The sequence below is a fragment of the Pinus tabuliformis genome, chromosome 8 (assembly GCF_031772625.1).
Source record: "Pinus tabuliformis cultivar Carrire ecotype Pingquan chromosome 8, CPIR1, whole genome shotgun sequence".
Classification (NCBI taxonomy): domain Eukaryota; kingdom Viridiplantae; phylum Streptophyta; class Pinopsida; order Pinales; family Pinaceae; genus Pinus; species Pinus tabuliformis.
Window position 1 is genome coordinate 1,790,341,686 of NC_142294.1, and position 19,215 is coordinate 1,790,360,900.

Below are 19,215 nucleotides of genomic sequence, written 5' to 3' on the forward strand. Positions count from 1 at the left end.
ATTGGTTCACGTAATTTCAGAATAGGAATTAGTTTCTATTTCTTAAGATATTGTTCTAACTTCCCTAAAACCATAAAAATAATGGAAAATATCCTAGAATAGGTAGAATTGGTTCACGTAACCTCGGGATAGGAATTAATTTCTATTTCTTAGGATGTTGTTCTAACTTTCCTAAAACCAAGTTTTCTATTTAATGTGTAATGTGCATGAACAATGCAAAGCGTTTTCTTGGTTCAGACTCTCTTTCGTAAAGCTGACCAGTGGGTTTTAATTTTATTAATACAAACATTGTCATTTTTAACATGATATCAGAGCGTCAGGGCTAAGGAACCTGTACGATGGCTGGTGGGTGGTTCTTTGAACCGAGATCATCGCAGTTGTAAAGCAGATAACTGCAATGATTCCGAAATCATCGCTGGTTTTGAGTGTACCTCTACGACGAGTGCACTATAGCAACTTCGCGCGGATTTTCTAACTTTTTTCGTCACAGGAAAGACATGTACAGCTGCAACGACGTCGCAGAAACAATAGGCACTTCTGCAACAATCGTGTAAGCCAAAAACAAGGTTGTAGCTGCGAGGGGAAGCCCAGAACAAGGCTATAGCTGTCAGAGACGCTGCATGGGGAAGCCAATAACAAGGTTGTAGCTAACAACAGAAGGTTGTCTGGAGGCTGAAAAGAAAGCCACGGTGCTCTGCGCATGTGCTGCGAGATCAAACAACATTGAAGAGCAGTGATTTGTCTCTATCACAGATCCAGAGTAAATTTAACATCTTTTACGTGTCGAAATTTTTCTTCTAAATCGCCAAGATGAATAACAATATATTTGAAGCATGCATGAACGAGCATAACAAGCTCGATGGTTCCAATTATGCAAATTGGAAGTTCAAGATGCAGACTCTGCTAGAAGCGCGGAGTGCTTGGACGATTGTGAATAGAGATGAGTTGAGACCCACGGTTAGATCAACATTGGTCCCAGATTGGGAGAAACGAGAAAGTAGAGCAAAGACAATGTTAAAGATGTCGGTGAAAGACTGCATTATACCGCACATCAGAGAAAGTAAGTCAGCTAACGAAATTTATGGAATTCTGAAAGAATTGTACGATATCAAGAATTCAAATCGTCTTCTGTTCCACAAGAGTAAGATTCTATCTATAAAGATGGAGGAGAATGAAATAATTGCTTCATTCGTAGCAAGGATCAAGGATCTGAAAACCAAATTATCAGACATTGGTCATACAATAGATGATACAGATCTTGTTACCATTACAATGAATGGTGTCACTAATGACTATCAAATGTTCATCACTGGGATAAATGCCAGAGAAAAGATCCCGCATTTTGAAGAGCTGACAAGTATACTAATGCAGGGAGAAGAGAGGAGATCAACTTTGAAGCCCTAGAGTACCGATCTTGCATTGATGGCAGGGAAAAACTTCTACAAAGGGAAAGGGAGTCCACAACAGCAAAATGGAGCAAATTCACAGAAACGGCCAAATCTGACCCAAGGTATGCATCCAAATAAAAACTAATCTGAAACTAAATGTTTTTATTGCGGAAAATTGGGTCATATTGCCAGGGAGTGTAGGAAAAATAAATATCATAAAGAACAGCGGAAGCCAAAAAGACATGCAGGTCATCTCACGAACGGTGATCAGGTGCAGAATTTAAGATTGTTCATGGCAGATTGTGATTAAAATGTTGATGCAGACATCTGGTATGTAGATTCAGGAGTGTCAACACACATGACAGGGAATAAGCACTGGCTAGAGGATTTTAAAGAGATCAACGAAGGCGCACAGAGTTACTTAGGTGATGACAGTAGTCATCAAATCAAAGGATGTGGGAAAATTTCTGTGATTCTACCTGATGGTAATATCAAACAAATTTATAATGTAATGTATGTGCCTGGCATAACAAAGAACTTGATTTCTGTATCTATGATTACAGATCAAGATTTGAAAGTTGAATTCTTAAAATCTAACTGCTACATTAAAGATTGCTATAGGAATCCGAATAGGAGGACTGTACAAGTTGGATGTGAGACCTGCACCGGTTCGAGCATTGACATCGACGAGCCTGACTATAGAAGAGCTTTGACATCAGAGATTCGGCCACATCAACTACAATGATTTGTTGTTACTACAAAGGAAGGAAATGGTAAGAGATTTTCCTATGCTAAAACAAGTACATAATGATTGTAATGCTTGTACTTTAAGAAAAATATATAGAGAATAATTCCCTGTTAGAGTAAAAAAGAAACAGAGGGATACATTGGAGTTAGTGCACACAGACCTTTGTGGTCCCATGCAGACAAAATCATTAGGAGGTGCACTGTATTTTCTTCTATCTTGGGTGTATTTCTTAAGTAAGAAGAGTCATACATTCAAATACTTTAAGCAGTGTAAAAATATGATTGAAAGACAAACAAAGAAACAGATAAAAATTCTTCGTTCTGATCAAGGGGGAGAATACAAAAAAGATGAGCTTATCAGATATTGTAAAGATCATGGAATTTTGCAGCAATTCACAGTACCCCATACTCCACAGCAGAATGGAGTGACAGAAAGAAAGAACAGAACACTGGTGGAATGTGCTAGAAGTATGCTGAAAGGTAAGAATCTTTAGAATGGTTTTTGGGCTAAAGCAGTTAATACTGCAGTTTATCTAAAAAATAGGAGTCCTACGAGAAGTCTTGAGTCTAAAACTCCTTTTGAAGCATTATATGGATATAAGCCTGCAGTAAAACACTTACGAATATTTGGATGCACAGCGTTTGCCCATATACCAAAGGAAGATAGAAGAAAATTACACTCAAAAGCCATCAGATGTACTTTTATAATGTATTGTTCATCATATAAAGCATACAGATTATTTAACCCCTCTACTCACAAGATCTTTGTTAGTAGAGATGTTAAATTCCATGAGCAGAATAATAAAGAACCTGATGAGCACTATGATGGATGGGACATTCTGTACTTTGAGGAAGAAGAAGCAGAGAACAATCAGGGTCAGCAGCAAACAAAGGCAGAGGATGAACAACTACAACAGCAACAGGAAGAAAAAGTAACTGATGATCAAATAAAGTTTGAAATCACTACCCCACCACTCAGGAGATCAGGTAGGAAAGCTCAAATGCTTGCAAGATATAAGGAAAATGCTTTTATAACTAGTATGATGAATGTAGTTGAACCATCTAGTTATAAAGAAGCAAATGAAAGTAGTGAATGGAAAACAACGATGTAACATGAATATGGTTCAATAATCAGAAATAACACTTGGGAATTGGTTGAACTTCCTACAGGAAAACAAACCATAGGTTGTAAATGGTTATATAAACCGAAAATTAATGCAGATGGAACTACAAAAAACTGAAAGCTAGGTTGGTTGCAAAGGGGTACTCACAAAAAGAAGGGATAGAGTATGAGGAAACCTTCACCCCTGTAGCTAAATTGAACGCAATCGGAATGTTAATCACTTTAGCTACTAAGAAACATTGGATGTTGCACCAACTAGATGTAACCTCTGCATTTTTGAATGGAGAACTGAAAAAAGAGATTTATCTAGAGCAACCGAAAGGGTTTGTCCAAAAATGAAAAAAACATTTAGTCTGTAGATTGAAGAAAGTACTTTATGGATAAAACAAACTCCCAGGTCATGGTATGAGAAAATTGATTCATGAAAATTGATTCATTTTTTCTACAAGCTGGCTATAATAGAAGCAAGAATGACCCTAATCTTTACACCATGAAAGATGAACAAAGGTGCATAGTGCTAATTTCATTATATGTAGATGATTTGATAATTACAAGTGATGTTATATATCTAATTGATGAAATCAAGCAACAAATGTCATAGAGGTTTGAGATGAAGCATCTCAATGAACTCAGATATTGTTTAGGTCTTGAAATCAGGAGAGATTCAGGTCAAACATTTCTATCCCAAGCAAAGTATGTTAAAACCCTATTAGAAAAGTTTAGAATGGATCAGTGTATGCCTGCACCGGTACCATTGCAGCAGAACATCAAATTGCAGTGTGAGGATGGCTCAAAAGCGGAAGATGCAACACTTTACAGACCGCTGGTTGGGAGTTTGATCTACCTAACCACCACTAGACTTGATTTGGCTTATGCAGTCAGCGTGTTAAGCCAATTTATGTCTAAGCCCCTTGAAAGCCATTGCAACGCAGCAAAAAAATGTTTTGAGGTATCTACAAGGCACTGTAGATTATGGAATTATTTACACTAACTCTTCTGATGTTAGATTGGCAGGGTTTGCAGATTCAAATTGGGCAGGAAATGTAGATGATCGCAGATCTATAATAGGTTATGCATTCAATCTTGGATCTGGGGTGATCACATGGAGCAGCAAAAAGCAGAACACAGTCTCCTTGTCCTCAACAGAAGCAGAGTATCAAGCCATGTGTGCAACAACATGTGAGGCAGTTTGGTTGCGGAGACTTCTCCAGGATGTTGGGGAAGAACAGACAGTCGCAACAACAATCAGATGCGACAATCAAAGTTCAATCAAGCTTGCCAACGATCCGGTGTTTCACAAAAACACTCAACATATTGATACTCAATTCCATTTTGTCAGGGAGAAAGTGCAATCTAAAGAAATTCATCTGGAATATTGTAGTACATGTGATAATGTTGCGGACATTTTCACTAAGCCTCTTGTAAAAGTTAAGTTTCAAATGTTTAGGGAGATGTTAGGCATATATGTGAACCCATTCTCCATTAAGGGAGAGTGTTGAAGATAATGGACAATATCCTAGAATAAGTAGAATTGGTTCACGTAACCTCAAGATAAGGATTAGTTTCTATTTCTTAAGATGTTGTTCTAACTTTCCTAAAACCATGTTTTCTATTTAATGTGTAATGTGCATGAACAATGTAGAGCGTTCTGCAGAGCCAAACTCTCCTGGTTCAGACTCTCTTTCGTAGAGCTGACCAATGGGTTTTATTTTTATCAATACAAACATTGCCATTTTTATCAAGCGAGGCTACACTGGAGACTTTGATTCATAAACCAATATTGGACTGATGTGCTTTACAGACTAAATAATGATTCACTGTAAATGCAGAACCATGAAAGATGGCAAAACCCATCACAACCATTTGATATGAACATGATAATTGAGTTCCAAATTCTGAATCTAGAGTCTTGCAGAGACATGACTATGCACCTTCACAGAAAAACAAGAACCATAAAACATGGCAGAAACTATGACACCCTTCATTTCGCATTTGATATGGCCATGATAATTGAGTTCCAAATTTTGAAACTACAGAATCTTACAGAGACACGACTGTGCAGGTTCACAGGAAAACAAGAGCATCACACCTATCTGAAGGTCATATACATTATTATTGACAGAGAAAGCTAAATTCAAATTAGACTGACTTGACAAGACCATCAAGAACTGAATATGTTCCCCCACACAATAGAACCATTTGTAGGAACTAACAGCCTACAACCAGGCTGGATTCTTCAAAGGAGAGACAACGGCTTTAATCTGTAAGTAGTTATTGAGACTGTAGATACCCTTCTCTCTTCCAGTGCCACTCATTTTATGCCACCAAAAGGTATACCAGCATCAAAAATGTCAAAGCAATTAACCCAAACTGTTCCGACACGTAATGCCCGAGTAAGAGTGTTTGCGGTCTCTATATTCTTTGTAAACACTCCTGCTGCCAACCCATAACGAGTAGCATTTGCCCGCTTTATTACTTCGTCTATAGTTCTGTACAAGATAGCAGCAAATAGTATCCACCAAAAATACAGTTCTTAAATCAAAATTCAAACAGACATTGTGAAATCAATATCTTCAGAATCAATTCAGCCATCATCTATACTTACTTGAATTTTATAATTGACTGTACTGGACCAAATATTTCGTCAGTAGCTATGGCCATGTCATCCTGTTTTTGTCACATAAACAGAGGTAAGATAAGTACTGCAACCCCATTCATGTTAAGCAGTAAAGGAAAATTTGTGCTCGAACTGACAATACCCTCACTCCTATTACTTGTGTCTAGTTCCACCAGTTAAAGGTAGTAGCAAACAAATCCATAATAATGTCATCTCGAATATATGTGGATTTCAGTCATCTTTGAGAGTTAAAATCCAGTTTAGAGTGGAAAAGAAGAACCAAACCAGTAAAAAGTAAGCATTTTCATAACTAATTGGGGAAAGATTTGCGGAATTGCAATTATCCCCAAAATGTTATTCCCATACCTTAACTTCTAAGAAAATGGTAGGCATAATATAGAAGCCCTTGGTACCAATTTGGTCGCCCCCTGTTACAAGTTTTGCACCACTCTCCCTCCCAGCCTTGATATAACTCATAACCTTGTTAAACTGATCCTGGTCAATCTGCGGCGTTTCAAAAGAAATTCTCAACAATATCAAAATAAGGCCACCGAGAACATGATGACACTTCAGATTTAAAAAAGAATACTTTCTACAAGCAAAACATCCTTTGAATAGCTCAATACTTCCCAACATGCTAGTAGTAAAGTAGTCATGCTTTTGTCATTTATGGAAGGAGGACTTCACAAATCGAGCTTTGTCAATTACCAACTGGAGAACGTAGTAAAGAATGACAAAATGGTTCTGATGGGCATTAACATGGTGCAAGTGCAATGCAAATTCAAGGACAAAGGACCAGTCAAGGTCTCAATTTAAGAGTTAATCTGCGGGTCCTGCAACAGCCAACTTATAAATAGACCAAGAAACTTGTGTGGCAGGGACCACCAGCAATTATACATCAAAGTGCTCAACATTTTCTTCACAAGATAGCATTTCCTAGAACATTTTCAGACAACAAGCTCCCTTCTCAAGTGTAGTGACCTATATTTCTCTTTTTGCAGTGAACCATGATACCCCTCAAAGCACAAATAAGAAGCTGACTTTCTTATTCAAAAGGACCCATTTATGCATCAGGCATTTGATTATCACGCTTTCAGTTGCCTATTAGTTACATGCAGACAAGCAACTTTTCTCTGTTTTCTCTATTTTTGCATTAATATAGGTATTCAATGCTTAAGTAATGACCAAAAAACAGCATACCTGAGGACCTTGCTCAACACCTTTTCTAAAAGGATCACCGACAACCCGACTTAAACACCGCGCTTTTGCTTTTTCTACAAACTCATCATGGATACTCTCATGTACAAAGGTTCGTGACCCGGCACAGCAGCATTGACCCTGCAGAAAGAGCAGCGGCTTGATTAACATGTTACAATATTGAGTGCCATGCAGATTAAATACTTGAGAGATTCAACTCCTTGCCTGATTGAAAAATAATGCAAAGTGAGCGAGCTCCACGGCTTGATCGACATCAGCATCTTCGCATACAATAAAAGGGGACTTTCCTCCAAGTTCCAATGTCACTGGCTTAAGGTTGCTCTTGGAAGCTAACTCTAGCACTGCTTGACCAGTAGCAGTTGAACCTGTAAAAGCAACCTGGACGAAAGAAGGCCTGAATAAGTGAACTTCATACAATAGTAAGGTTATTCTACCATGCGTAGGAATGATATCAACGATGGATGCAAATAGAACTCTCAAAAAGAAGAGAGGAGTATTCAAATTGATGAAAGTTTCACATTGCCTCGTAGTGCCTACACAACTAAGAATGTATATGAAAATAATATAATTATTCTTAAAAATGATGGCATTAACGAACCGGTCATGAACTTGTCTCTTGATATGAAAATCAAGACAAAAAACTTATAGAAACAGTGTCATGGTAATTTACAGTATTAAATGATACAGCGGGATCAGAACATGTCTTTCTCGTAACTATCAATAGGTGGCTTCCCTTTCTAAAAGGCCTTTATTATGTTCTGGAAGAAAACAAGCTGAATCAATTTTTGTTGCAATGGGAACCACGTAAACTCTATGTACAAGTGACTAGGACAAGGTTTGTTCAACAACGACTTAAGGTTTTGGAAACATTTAAGAATAACTACAATAATGTGCCTTTGGCTTTCCTCCGCATACATGCCACACATCCACTGCAATTAATTTAATGCTGTATGATTTGTATGTCCACTCATAGATAACCCAACTGCTATAAAACAGAGGCCCTTAATCCTCAATAGCAAAACCTGCACAATGATTCCCTATAAACTGTAACTCCATTGCACTCTGCTGGAATCGAAGAATCATGCATGACTTACCTGGGAAATATCCTTTATAGACTAGATAGACATAAATGTAGAGACTTAAACAAAACACACAGTTCATTATTCTCCATGGCTGTTCATGATCCAAACTCTACAGCTTCTACTTCAATAAGAATCGACACAGTTATGCTTTTCCTATGGCTCTTCTGGCATGCCATATAAGCTTCCCTTATAACCTGAAATAGTCTTCTTCGATTAACATCCACAAAGGATTAACCAACAACCTGAATTTCTTACTTTTAATTGATACAACAAAGTCATAGTCTTTCTGCTAACACCCATAAAGGATTCTTAATAATATACTAGAGAACAAACATCCTAACTTTCTTGCTATCAACATTAAAGCATAGTCACAATATTATCTATTGAGAAGCCAGGATAACTTAAAGATAATGAGCAGAGATATATTCAAACAAGTCATTCTAGAATCTAAGCCACAGATCCTTGGCAAAAAAAATACAGTTATGAGATAAATTTAATGTGAATTTTTTGAGCTATTCTAGATTTTTATAAATGTTAAAATACATATAATATTCTCGCAGACCTTATCAATATCCATGTGTCTTGCAATTGCAGCTCCCGCAGTTGGACCATATCCTGAAACGACATTCAGAACTCCTGGAGGCAGTCCAGCCTGCAAAAAGAATTCAAATTATTTAAGTCACCAGCAAAAGTCAAATTCTAGCATATAGTAGGAATTGTTTTCTTAATTTCTGAAATAATTCAGCTGGCACACTTAACTAAACAAAATTAACATTTATAAGAGACTCCATATTGTGATTGTTCTGAGACTCCATCTTATTATTAAACTAATCATATCCATCTTTCAAACCATGTACTTCCCTTTTGCCCATTTAATTAAAAATAACTGGCTATCATATTTGATTTAAGACATTTGTATCGAACTTAGTAATGCTTAACATCGTGTCCATGTAATTTAGCCAAACATGAAATATATCAGGAAAAATTTATAATTGTATAAGTACTTCCTAAGAGATTTACACAAATGATGAAAAATGCACCTACTGTTTTCACTTGACTGACAGAGGGCTTACTACTAAAGGAAAAGTATTCAAGGTTACTGGTAAAGATGCCGATATACTGGAACCCTGCATATTAGAAATCAGGAAAAGTAGGGACTACTGTTGACAGAATCATAAGATACCCTGGAAGAAAACATTTTCAAATTTCACTCCTCAGTAGCATCACAATGTACACTTTCTATTTTCAATACACTGAACGTGAAAACTGACAACTTAGTATGCTTCATGTTTCGGTGACACTATGCCTCACAGAGTTCTTTTTTTTCTTTCTGAAATGTTTTCTGATAGCAGTGATGACCATTTAGCACCACTGAAAGACCATTTTCAAACAATATATGGAATCCTGAGTTAGAAAACCTTAAGAATAGGACTCCAAAGAAAGCAGAAGTTGCACTTGTATGAGATTAAAAAAAATTATTCACCATGAAGATGAGAATTCTATGTACTAGAGCATACCTCATGGAAAAGTTTTGCTGCATAAAGAGCTGTTAATGGTGTCTGCTCAGCACTCTTTAATACAATACTGTTCCCACAAGCTAGTGCAGGACCAACTTTCCAAGCAAACATAAGTAGTGGAAAATTCCAAGGGATGATTTGACCTGCAACTCCAATAGGCTCATGTAATGTTTGACAATGATAAGGTCCATCAGCTGGAACTGTAAGGCCATGTATTTTATCTGCCCACCCTGTAAAATATTTCAAATAGTACAGATGAGAATTCTACTCTCTTCAGTGAAAAAAAAAGCAGCAAGGAACTAAAACAAGTAAATAATTTAAATAAAGCTTGCTACAGTTTCATGGAGTTTAAACCACACCATTACGGAATAATATTAAGTCACCTCATCAACACAGGATTTGAGCATCTACCTGCATAGTAACGAAATAGCCGCACTGCCATTGGCACTTCAACCAAGGCTGCTTGCTCATAAGGCTTCCCATTGTCCCATGTTTCCAAGGCTGCAATCTCGTCATTATGCTTTTCAAGCAAGTCAGCGAACCGGAGCATAATACATGATCTCTCCTGAGGCATCACAATTTTAATAAAGGCATTGTTAGAAAGTGCTTTCCCTTCTTCCCCAAATTGGTATAAGATAGAAATCAATGAAAATCTTGAAGAAGCGAGAACACGCATTGGATGCTGTATTCCTCAAACACTTTAAATCCTCCTTTCAATCTCTCTTGTTCTTCATAGCATGCATTTCCATTCACATCAACAGGATGAAAACATGAAACTGACATTCTTTGAAGTAACAAAAAGGAAATTACATAAGCAGTCATTTTCGGCCATGGGCCCTCGTCAAAGGCTTTTCGTGCAGCCTTTACAGCCCTGTCCACGTCTTCTGCATCACCTTCAGCCACATTGACAATCAAATCCCCTGTTCTGGGATCCAATGTTGGAAATGTTTTTCCTGTAGCACAACCAAAACTTGTTATTACCATAGTTTGGGATTAGATGGAAAAGAACATTCTAGCTTCTTTGCAAATTAAACTTTCATGACACAAATTCTGTGCATCTTCATTATAGCATGGCCCTTATGTCAAATAAGCTAGACTATGCCACAGTCAATTTTAACAGAACATGTATATAAAGGGAAGGAGATGCTTGATCTGAAGAAATCTGTTCAAGATGGGAGAAGATAGAAGGATAGAAATTGCATTGAAAGAAAATCAAACTTCATCCAGCAATAACAACTATTCAAAGATTATATGGTTGAAAACCAGAAAGCCTTGGGCTTTGGCTCTAAAAGTTCACCGAAATTTTGTAGTTATATTTAAATGAATTGGGTAGACCTTTGATCCTTGAAACTTACCAGAAGCCGCATTAACAAATTTTCCATCGATAAGAAGCTGTGTATACTTTACTTGGACAGGTGGTGCTATAGGTTCTTCCAAAGCACTTGCGGCTGTTCCTAAACTTCGAATCCCAGTATTCTTTATGGATGCTTCTTGTGATAAAGCTACACGAACCATAGGAAAGAGAAAATTTTAGAAGCATACCTGGCATAAGGTATTGCACAAATTTATACAACATACATCACAGAGAATACGATATCATGCCATTGACAAACTATTCAAAACTCGCATCTTTTTAATTTTTAAGATTTAATCCATCCGCTAAATTTATAGCACAACAAAATATTATTTTAGTAGGTGAGTCCGTAAGCACACCCCATTGTCATGTGCAAGACCTGAAACAAAATGTTGAAGCATTAAAAACAGTTCAAAATGGAAGTGTCATATTAGATACGTGAAGAAAGACTCTTTCTAGACAGCTTTGACGGAAGAGATTGATGACCATCTATAAAACAGTTCGGTAGGAATGCTTTCCCACCCAGTAAATTAATGAAGAGATTCAATCACCAGCGTAGATAACACTTCAACAGAGCCCTTAGCCACCAAACTATATTTTGTTTGATCGCCAATAAGAAATCGAAGTTGCTATTTTGAGCCACCGTCTCTTTTTCCAACATAGTTGTTTTCCAAATCTTAACTAAATCAATATCCAGAATCATCCCAATCACGGATCCAGTATTTCAGCCATGGACTTGAGTTCATCATAGCAAGGAATGTTAAGACGTTTGTTGCTTATAATTTATGATGGCTTATAAAGCTCTGACTACATCTATAGCACACAGTCCTTAAGCTCTGACTACATCTATAGCACACAGTCCTTGTTCCTTTCAAACCACCCCACGCATAAGGGATTCACCGTAGTCCTAGCCTCCTACACTTTTCAGAATCACTTAATGATTTACAGTAAAATGACAATTTATACTGTGGGTCCACAGCAGATAATTGAAGAGAATGATTCACACAATAGACTTCCTTGTTGATTTTCACGCTAACATGTTAAAATGCACTACTACAGTAATGAGCATTCAGAAATTAAATGAAACTTTTTCAAGTCCACGAACGACCACAATAGATCAATAGGACTAGGAAGGACAACATTTGGTAATGTCAGTAAGGAATCCCTGGAATATATGCTAAACAGTTTTAAAATCATTGGTTAAGGAAAGAAAGAATGGACAATAGAATAGAAAAGGGAAAGAAGCCAAAAGTGTGTGACCGTAGTAAGTGGCATAGATAAAATTTCAGAACAAGAAAGAATCCCAGTGACATGCTGCGCCATCACAATCCCTGGAATATCTACTAAGCAGTTTTAAAATCATTGGTTAAGGAAAGAAAGAATGGACAATAGAATAGAAAAGGGAAAGAACCCAAAAGGGTGACCGTAGAAAGTGGCATAGATAAAAATTCAGAACAAGAAAGAATCCCAGTGACATGCTTCGCCATCACAGGTCCTCCAGAAAGAAGCCAAGATTATGGAGGCCAGGGAAGAGGAACATCCTGGTCAGCATCCAAATCAGAAGAGGGCCATCATCATCAACCACCAACAATGTGCCAAGGCTTAGCCTGACAATGTCCGCCAGAGTTCTAGGCTTTTAACTGATGTAAACTTCAAATGGAAGTAATTGCAATGATGCCATGTATCGTGGCTACACAAGACCCTCACACATGATACCATAACGGCTGGCAATCAACATCTGCAAATTACACAATCATAGTTTCCATTTGTTCAAGAGTCCTAACAGCATCAATCACGGAGATATAAAAGAAAGCCGCCTTTGGAAGCATCTACGTATCTTTCTGGTAAGATGTTGAACTTGCTATGGCCAGAAAAACGTGTGATCCAGTCTGTAGAAAGGCAGAGCACCACTTTACCCAATAGCTGAAATATGGCCTGAATATCCATATGTATTTTCTCTGTTTGTTATTCCATAGTCCAGAAATTCTTCACTTTTGACCTATCTGAATGAGTTTAAAATAACAATTTCCTAGAAAAAATTTCACTTTTGACCTATCTGAATGAGCGTTTGGAATAACAATTTCCTACAAAACACATTTTCCATCTCATACAGGATTCGCAACATAACAAGAACCAGAGGACTGCTTCACTCTAATCAAAATATTTGAACTAATGCGTTTCATTCGGGCTAGGAAATTGCAGAAGCCTCTGGGGCAAGTTCTTTCTTTTTATTATGTAACTTCTTTACACTAGGATTAGCATTCCACGGCAAGCACTAGAGAATTTGTAACGAGCTCATATGGTATTTTGAGACAAGAGAAAACAATATGAAAAGATTGTCAAATTTAACCAAAATAATATCTTCACAAAATAAGTTGAGGCAGAAATTGCGCAACAGCAAACTAAGTCAGCATGATATTTCCCTTTAATAGAATATCATACAAAACAGATCTCCAGCAGATCCACAAGATAAATTATCAAAATCAATGCATCAATAAGTAAGGTATTTCCGACCAACATAAAAAGTTCAAGGACTTAAGTCAAGATGGATTGACACGGAGTTTTAGCTTAACAGAAATAACATGAGAACTCAAAATGTACCAGCTTTTACCTCAACATAATATCCTTCGAGACACATATACAAATACTGTCATCAGAACCTCAGGAATCATTGTACTGTGACAACATCGAAGCATTTAGCTTAAATAATTAACTCCCTTAAAGGTATCTATGTAAAGAATGCTATCGGAGGCCTCAGAGACACATATCTACGTTCTGCTAACAGAACTGATAAATTTGCAAATCATCACTCTATAGATCGACCTATCCTCAACGAAAAAGAGGTGCCATCAGAACCCTGTAACTTAACACACGAAACAGCAAAACAAGGTGAACTCAAAAACTTTTCACTCAATGCAAGCTTCTCCATAGATCACAATACTTGTCCAAACCTAATGTAGCAAGATTTCAGTCTAAAAAAACAACAAAACAAGGCAAACTGAACACCCGCAGGTTTTCAACTCATACAAACCTCTTTGAGACCTACGACACAGACATTGCTGTCAGAATATCAGAGCTAATCAGATATCGTTATGCTCTGTGCCAATTGCAAATGTTAAGTTTAAACGACAGAACATAGTACTTGAGTAAATTTTCAATATTAACTCAAAAAGACCTCTTCGTAGCTAAATAAGAAAATATTTTCAGTAGAAACTGAATTTAAACATTTCCGGCTTCAAATTTCCGCAAAGAAAAAAATATACCAGGGCGACTTCAATAAAGTTCAAATTTTTCAATCAAAATGATCCTCCGTTACATTTATTCCTATGATAACCTGAAATAGAGGTTTCTGGCTTCAAAAAAGAAAAAAATCAAGGCGATTAAATTTACAATTTTTCACTCAATGGACCTCTCTGTAGCTAAAGCATGCAAACTTTCCTACTAGAGCCTGAGTTTAGCGATGTCCGGCATCTGAACTTCACCTGTTTGGCTTAGAGGAAAGAAAATGATAAGGTGATCCAATAAATTTACAATCTTTCACTCAAAATCAACCTCTAAATACGCAAATATCCCTATTAGAACCTGAATTTAGAGATTTTCAAATTCATAGAGAATATATCAAGGCGACTTAAATAATTTTACAAATCCTCAGTCAAAATGAACCTTTATGTAGGTAAACATGCAAACAGTCCTACTACAGCCTGAATTTAGAGATGTCCAACTTAAAAATTTCACCTTGTTAGCTTAATATATATATATAATTAGGGGAATTCAGTAAATTTACGATCTTTCACTCAAAATGAACCTCGTTCCACAAGTATTCTCTGAAAATTCTTACTAGAGCCTTCCTAAATATGGAGATTCCAGGCTTAAGAATTCACAGTTTTAGCTTAAAATAAATATTATGCTTGGCAACTGCAATAAATTTACAAATCTTTACTCAAAATGAACCTCTCAATAGCTAGTAGCCAAGTATACATTTAAATCTAAATTCAGAGACCAAAAAAACAAAATAAGTTAAATACACTAAATACTGCTCTGTCGCTCGATCTGTTCGCCTTTAAAGCCAATAGCACCAATAATACCATCACTTCACAGAGAAAATGTTACGCTGATTTCAACTTTTGACATATTAAGCTCAAAGGAACGAGGATAGTGTGGAAAATCTGCTCAGCGTCCTCATACCTGCCAATCCAACGGCGGGTGACCGTGTACCAGCCGACCTGACTGCTCGAGTTAGAAGTGAAGAAAATCCCCTGCCTGCTCGCATTGCTGCCATTTTCGTTCAACCTGAGAGCTCCAACAACTTTCTTCCTCTACCTCGTGGGAAATAGATGATCCTCACTGGTTTAAACGATCTATTTATGCTTGTGGATGCAAGCTATAGGGTTTAATTCGCTAAAAATAATCTGTCCACATGGGCGGGCGGGCGGCCCGGATGGAAACGATAACTATTTGATTTGTTAAATCGGATAATGCAAATGACTTGGCCGTATTCTACGTTTGGATGTGACTCGCTGGGTCCCAAACCAACCCCGCTGTTCTGGGTGGTGCCAAGTTCGATTTTGCTCCTGCCCATTAATTCTGAAGTCCAGTGAGTCATGTCTGACGCAAGGGCGAAAGGTTTCGTATCATTGTCCATGCGTGAAGCGTCCCCATTAAAATGGCAAAATCCATTGGTATCATACAAATGTGATTACAGTTCCAAGAAAATAGCAAGATCGGTGATTCCAAACTTTGGAGGCAGGGGAAGGGTTGGTACATGAGTGTTGTGAACAGGAAGAGAGTCATCATCTTTGTGTTTGAATTAATGCCACATAATCAGCATCTCTGGAAGATACTACAAAGATTTTTATGTTTTTTTAATTGATATGGTAAATGCATGTTTTTTTAATTGATATGGTAAATGCAATTAAGGTCACGAGAATTGATTTTTTCATTATTTTTCGCTAAAAAAATATTTTCTATGAAATTAAGAAATAAAAAATAAGACAAAATAAATATATAATAACAAAATGTCTTCGCTTAACATTATCTTATATTTATTTTAAAGAAACATTTATTAGTTACATTATATTATTCAAATCAATTAAATTAAAAAACTTTTTTAAAATTAAAATAAATATGAAGATAGCCAGTAGCCACTGTCTCCCTTATAAATATTTTTTTTTATAAACTACTTTATATTATTGAAATCAAATTATATTATTAAAATTAATATTTTTTTTAAATATCATTTTTAATCGTTAATTTGTATATATTATTTTAATAAAAATTATTTATAAGATTATATTATATAATTAAATCAAATTATATTATTGAAATCAATATATTTTTTTAAATTAAAATAAATATATGTGGATAGCAATTGTCTCCTTTATAAATATTTTTTTTAATAGATTATGGAGGCATCACTCTTCGACCACGTTGTCACTCTTAGGATCATCATAGAGGAATGTTGCAATAGTAAAACTGATCTCTTTTGTTGTTTTGCGGATTTTAGAAAAGCTTTCGACACTGTCCCTGAGATAAGCTCTAGGAGAAGCTTGAAGAGATCATGGTTCCTCCTGAACTGAGGATTGTTGTGATTTGCCTCTACGAGACTGTCATTGTCAGGTCTAAGACAAACGATGGGTGGTCTAAAGATATTAAATGTAATATCGGGGTTAAGCAAGGTTGTTGCCTTTCCCCTACCCTTTTTGGTATTTACATCAATAAGCTAGAGGAGTCTCTAGAAACTGCAAGTTGCAAAGGCACCGAGGTCGTTGGTATTATCATTACTCTTCTCCTTTATGATGATGATGTCCTTGCAAGAAGCCATGATGACCTAGACAAGCAACTTAAGACTTTTCAGGTCTACTGCTCCAAGATGGGTATGACAGTTAATACTGACAAGACTAAAGTCATGATCATTAAATCCAAAAAGATCACCCATGATAGTTTCGTCTATGATAACCATTGCCTTGAGTAGGTTTCTTCTTATAAATATTTGGGTATTGACTTTCCTCGTCAGCTCAACTGGAATTATAGCATCAAGAAAAGAATTATTGGAGGTTGGAAAACTTATTATGAGCTTGAAAACAATTGTAAGTCAGTTGACCTTTACATTTGGAGTAAAAAAAGGTTCCTCCTTGAGACTGTTGTCACCCATGTTATCTTATACAAATGTGAAGTTTGGGGGTGCAGTATATCTAGGGAGTCATGGAGAAAGATTGAGACGATCCAGAAGCAATTCATAACTTATAACCTCAAGATCAAGGGAAATACTCCCTATCCTATCCTCTTGATCGAAGTTGGCATGTCCCCCATGAAAGTGTGGCCATGTTTAGATATCTTATGTATAAGAAGAAGCTTCACAATATGGAATCCAAGAGGCTCCCAAAAATTGCTTCTAAGTTTAGTCAAAACCCCCACATGTGCCTTAAGCGCAAATGGCATAAGGATGCTTAGTCTTGGCTCAACCTTTGGGGGATTAAGGAGGAGATCATCATGGGAAGCAAGGGCAATATTAAAGATATTATTGGCTCCAATTTTAAGGACAAGATGTGGGATGCTAAGGAAACTAAGGTACTATAAGGAGGTGATCAACATCACCCTCAATAACTAGAATATCTCTCTATGTTGACTAGCACTAAGAAGAAATGAACATCACTAAGATCAAAACTAACACTCATGAGCTTCGGAGTGAGACCAAGCGGTGATCTACTCCCAAGATTCCCTGGGATGATAGAATTTGTCAGATTTGTGATACTAAGAAGGTGGAAGATGAAAAGCACTTCCTTTCAGATTGCCCGACTCTTGCCCACATCCGCTCTCAATTCCCTATCATCAATCACACCCCTAATCTTCTTGACTTATTAAGCCAACCCAACTATAGCAATCTTGGAACCCTTCTTTCCCTGTTCTTTGATCATAAAAACAAGGTTGTGAAGAATGACAATTAGACTCTCTTTTCTTGAGGTCCGATAGACCAATGTGGTCTTAGTGGACGTTAATCATCATCAACATTTTTTTGTAGACTATGCTATATTATTGAAATCAAATTATATTATTAAAATTTAATATATATATATAGATATATTTAACTTTTATATATTATTATAATAAAAGATATTTATAGACTATATATTATTATTAAATCCAATTATATTTTTTGTATTCAAGTTTCTATGATCCATAATGAATCAAGTAAAATCTTTCGGTAGAAATCACATAAGAGAAATTTTTGGCCCGCGCCCTTTGAACCAACAAGTGTAGTTCATCATGAGGATTCGAACCAACAAGCGTAGTTCATCATGAGGACCAGATGAAGAGGCAGACCATGGCAAAGGCTTATGTAGAGAGCAATGTAGAGACATAATTGTAACGACTATATTTAAACAATAATATTTAAATTATGATATTAATTTTTAATATATTAAAAACAAATATTATTAAGTAACGAGTATATTAAATGGCTAGTTTTTAAAAATTAATATTTAAATAATGATATTAGTTTATTAATTTATTAAAAAAATTAATAAGTAATGGCTATATTAAACGGCTAGTTTTTAAAAATAATATTTAAATAAATTTATTTTTCAAAAATAAATTATATTATTGAAATCAATATATTTCTTAAAAAATCATTTTTAATTGTTGTTTTTTAACAAATTAGAAATAAATTTTAATATTGGATTATTATTAAAATTAATCTAATTTTCCCAAAATATAATATTTAATTATCTATTTTTTAAAATTTAAAATTCAATATTTAAATGGTAGTTTGTAAATATTTAAAATTTAATTTAAATTACTAATTATAATTATAATTATTAACCAATCTAAATAATTTAGAATTTCTAATATTAATAGTTGTGTTTTAATTTTAATTAATGCTTTTATTATTTTATATAAATTTAATTTAATATTAAATTTATATTTTTTATATTAAATTTATTTTGTCTTTTAGTTAATGTTATTATTATTTTATATTAATTTAATTTAATATTTAATTTATATGGTTTACATTAAATTTAAATTATTACCTATAATTATTGAATTCAACTTTCTGTGATCCATATCAAGTTTATGAGAGATTTTTCCAGGTAAATTACAAGATATTTCATTTGTGACGCGTTTCGAAGCAACTAGTGTGATTCATTGTCAGAACAAGTTGAACCAACTAGT

The 19,215-nt window shown here is 35.7% G+C and overlaps 1 protein-coding gene across 1 annotated transcript; it reads right to left on the bottom strand.

Annotated features, from left to right (window-relative positions):
* Window positions 1-5,218: 5,218 nt before the first annotated feature.
* Window positions 5,219-15,461, bottom strand: LOC149243387 (benzaldehyde dehydrogenase, mitochondrial-like). The gene is given in 12 exon segments (XM_089374495.1): window positions 5,219-5,578; window positions 5,581-5,747; window positions 5,864-5,925; window positions 6,242-6,379; window positions 7,076-7,213; window positions 7,298-7,471; window positions 8,738-8,827; window positions 9,693-9,922; window positions 10,104-10,257; window positions 10,503-10,645; window positions 11,048-11,194; window positions 15,232-15,461. Coding segments are annotated over 12 exon segments (1,641 nt in total). The 5' UTR covers window positions 15,326-15,461; the 3' UTR covers window positions 5,219-5,474.
* Window positions 15,462-19,215: the final 3,754 nt, after the last annotated feature.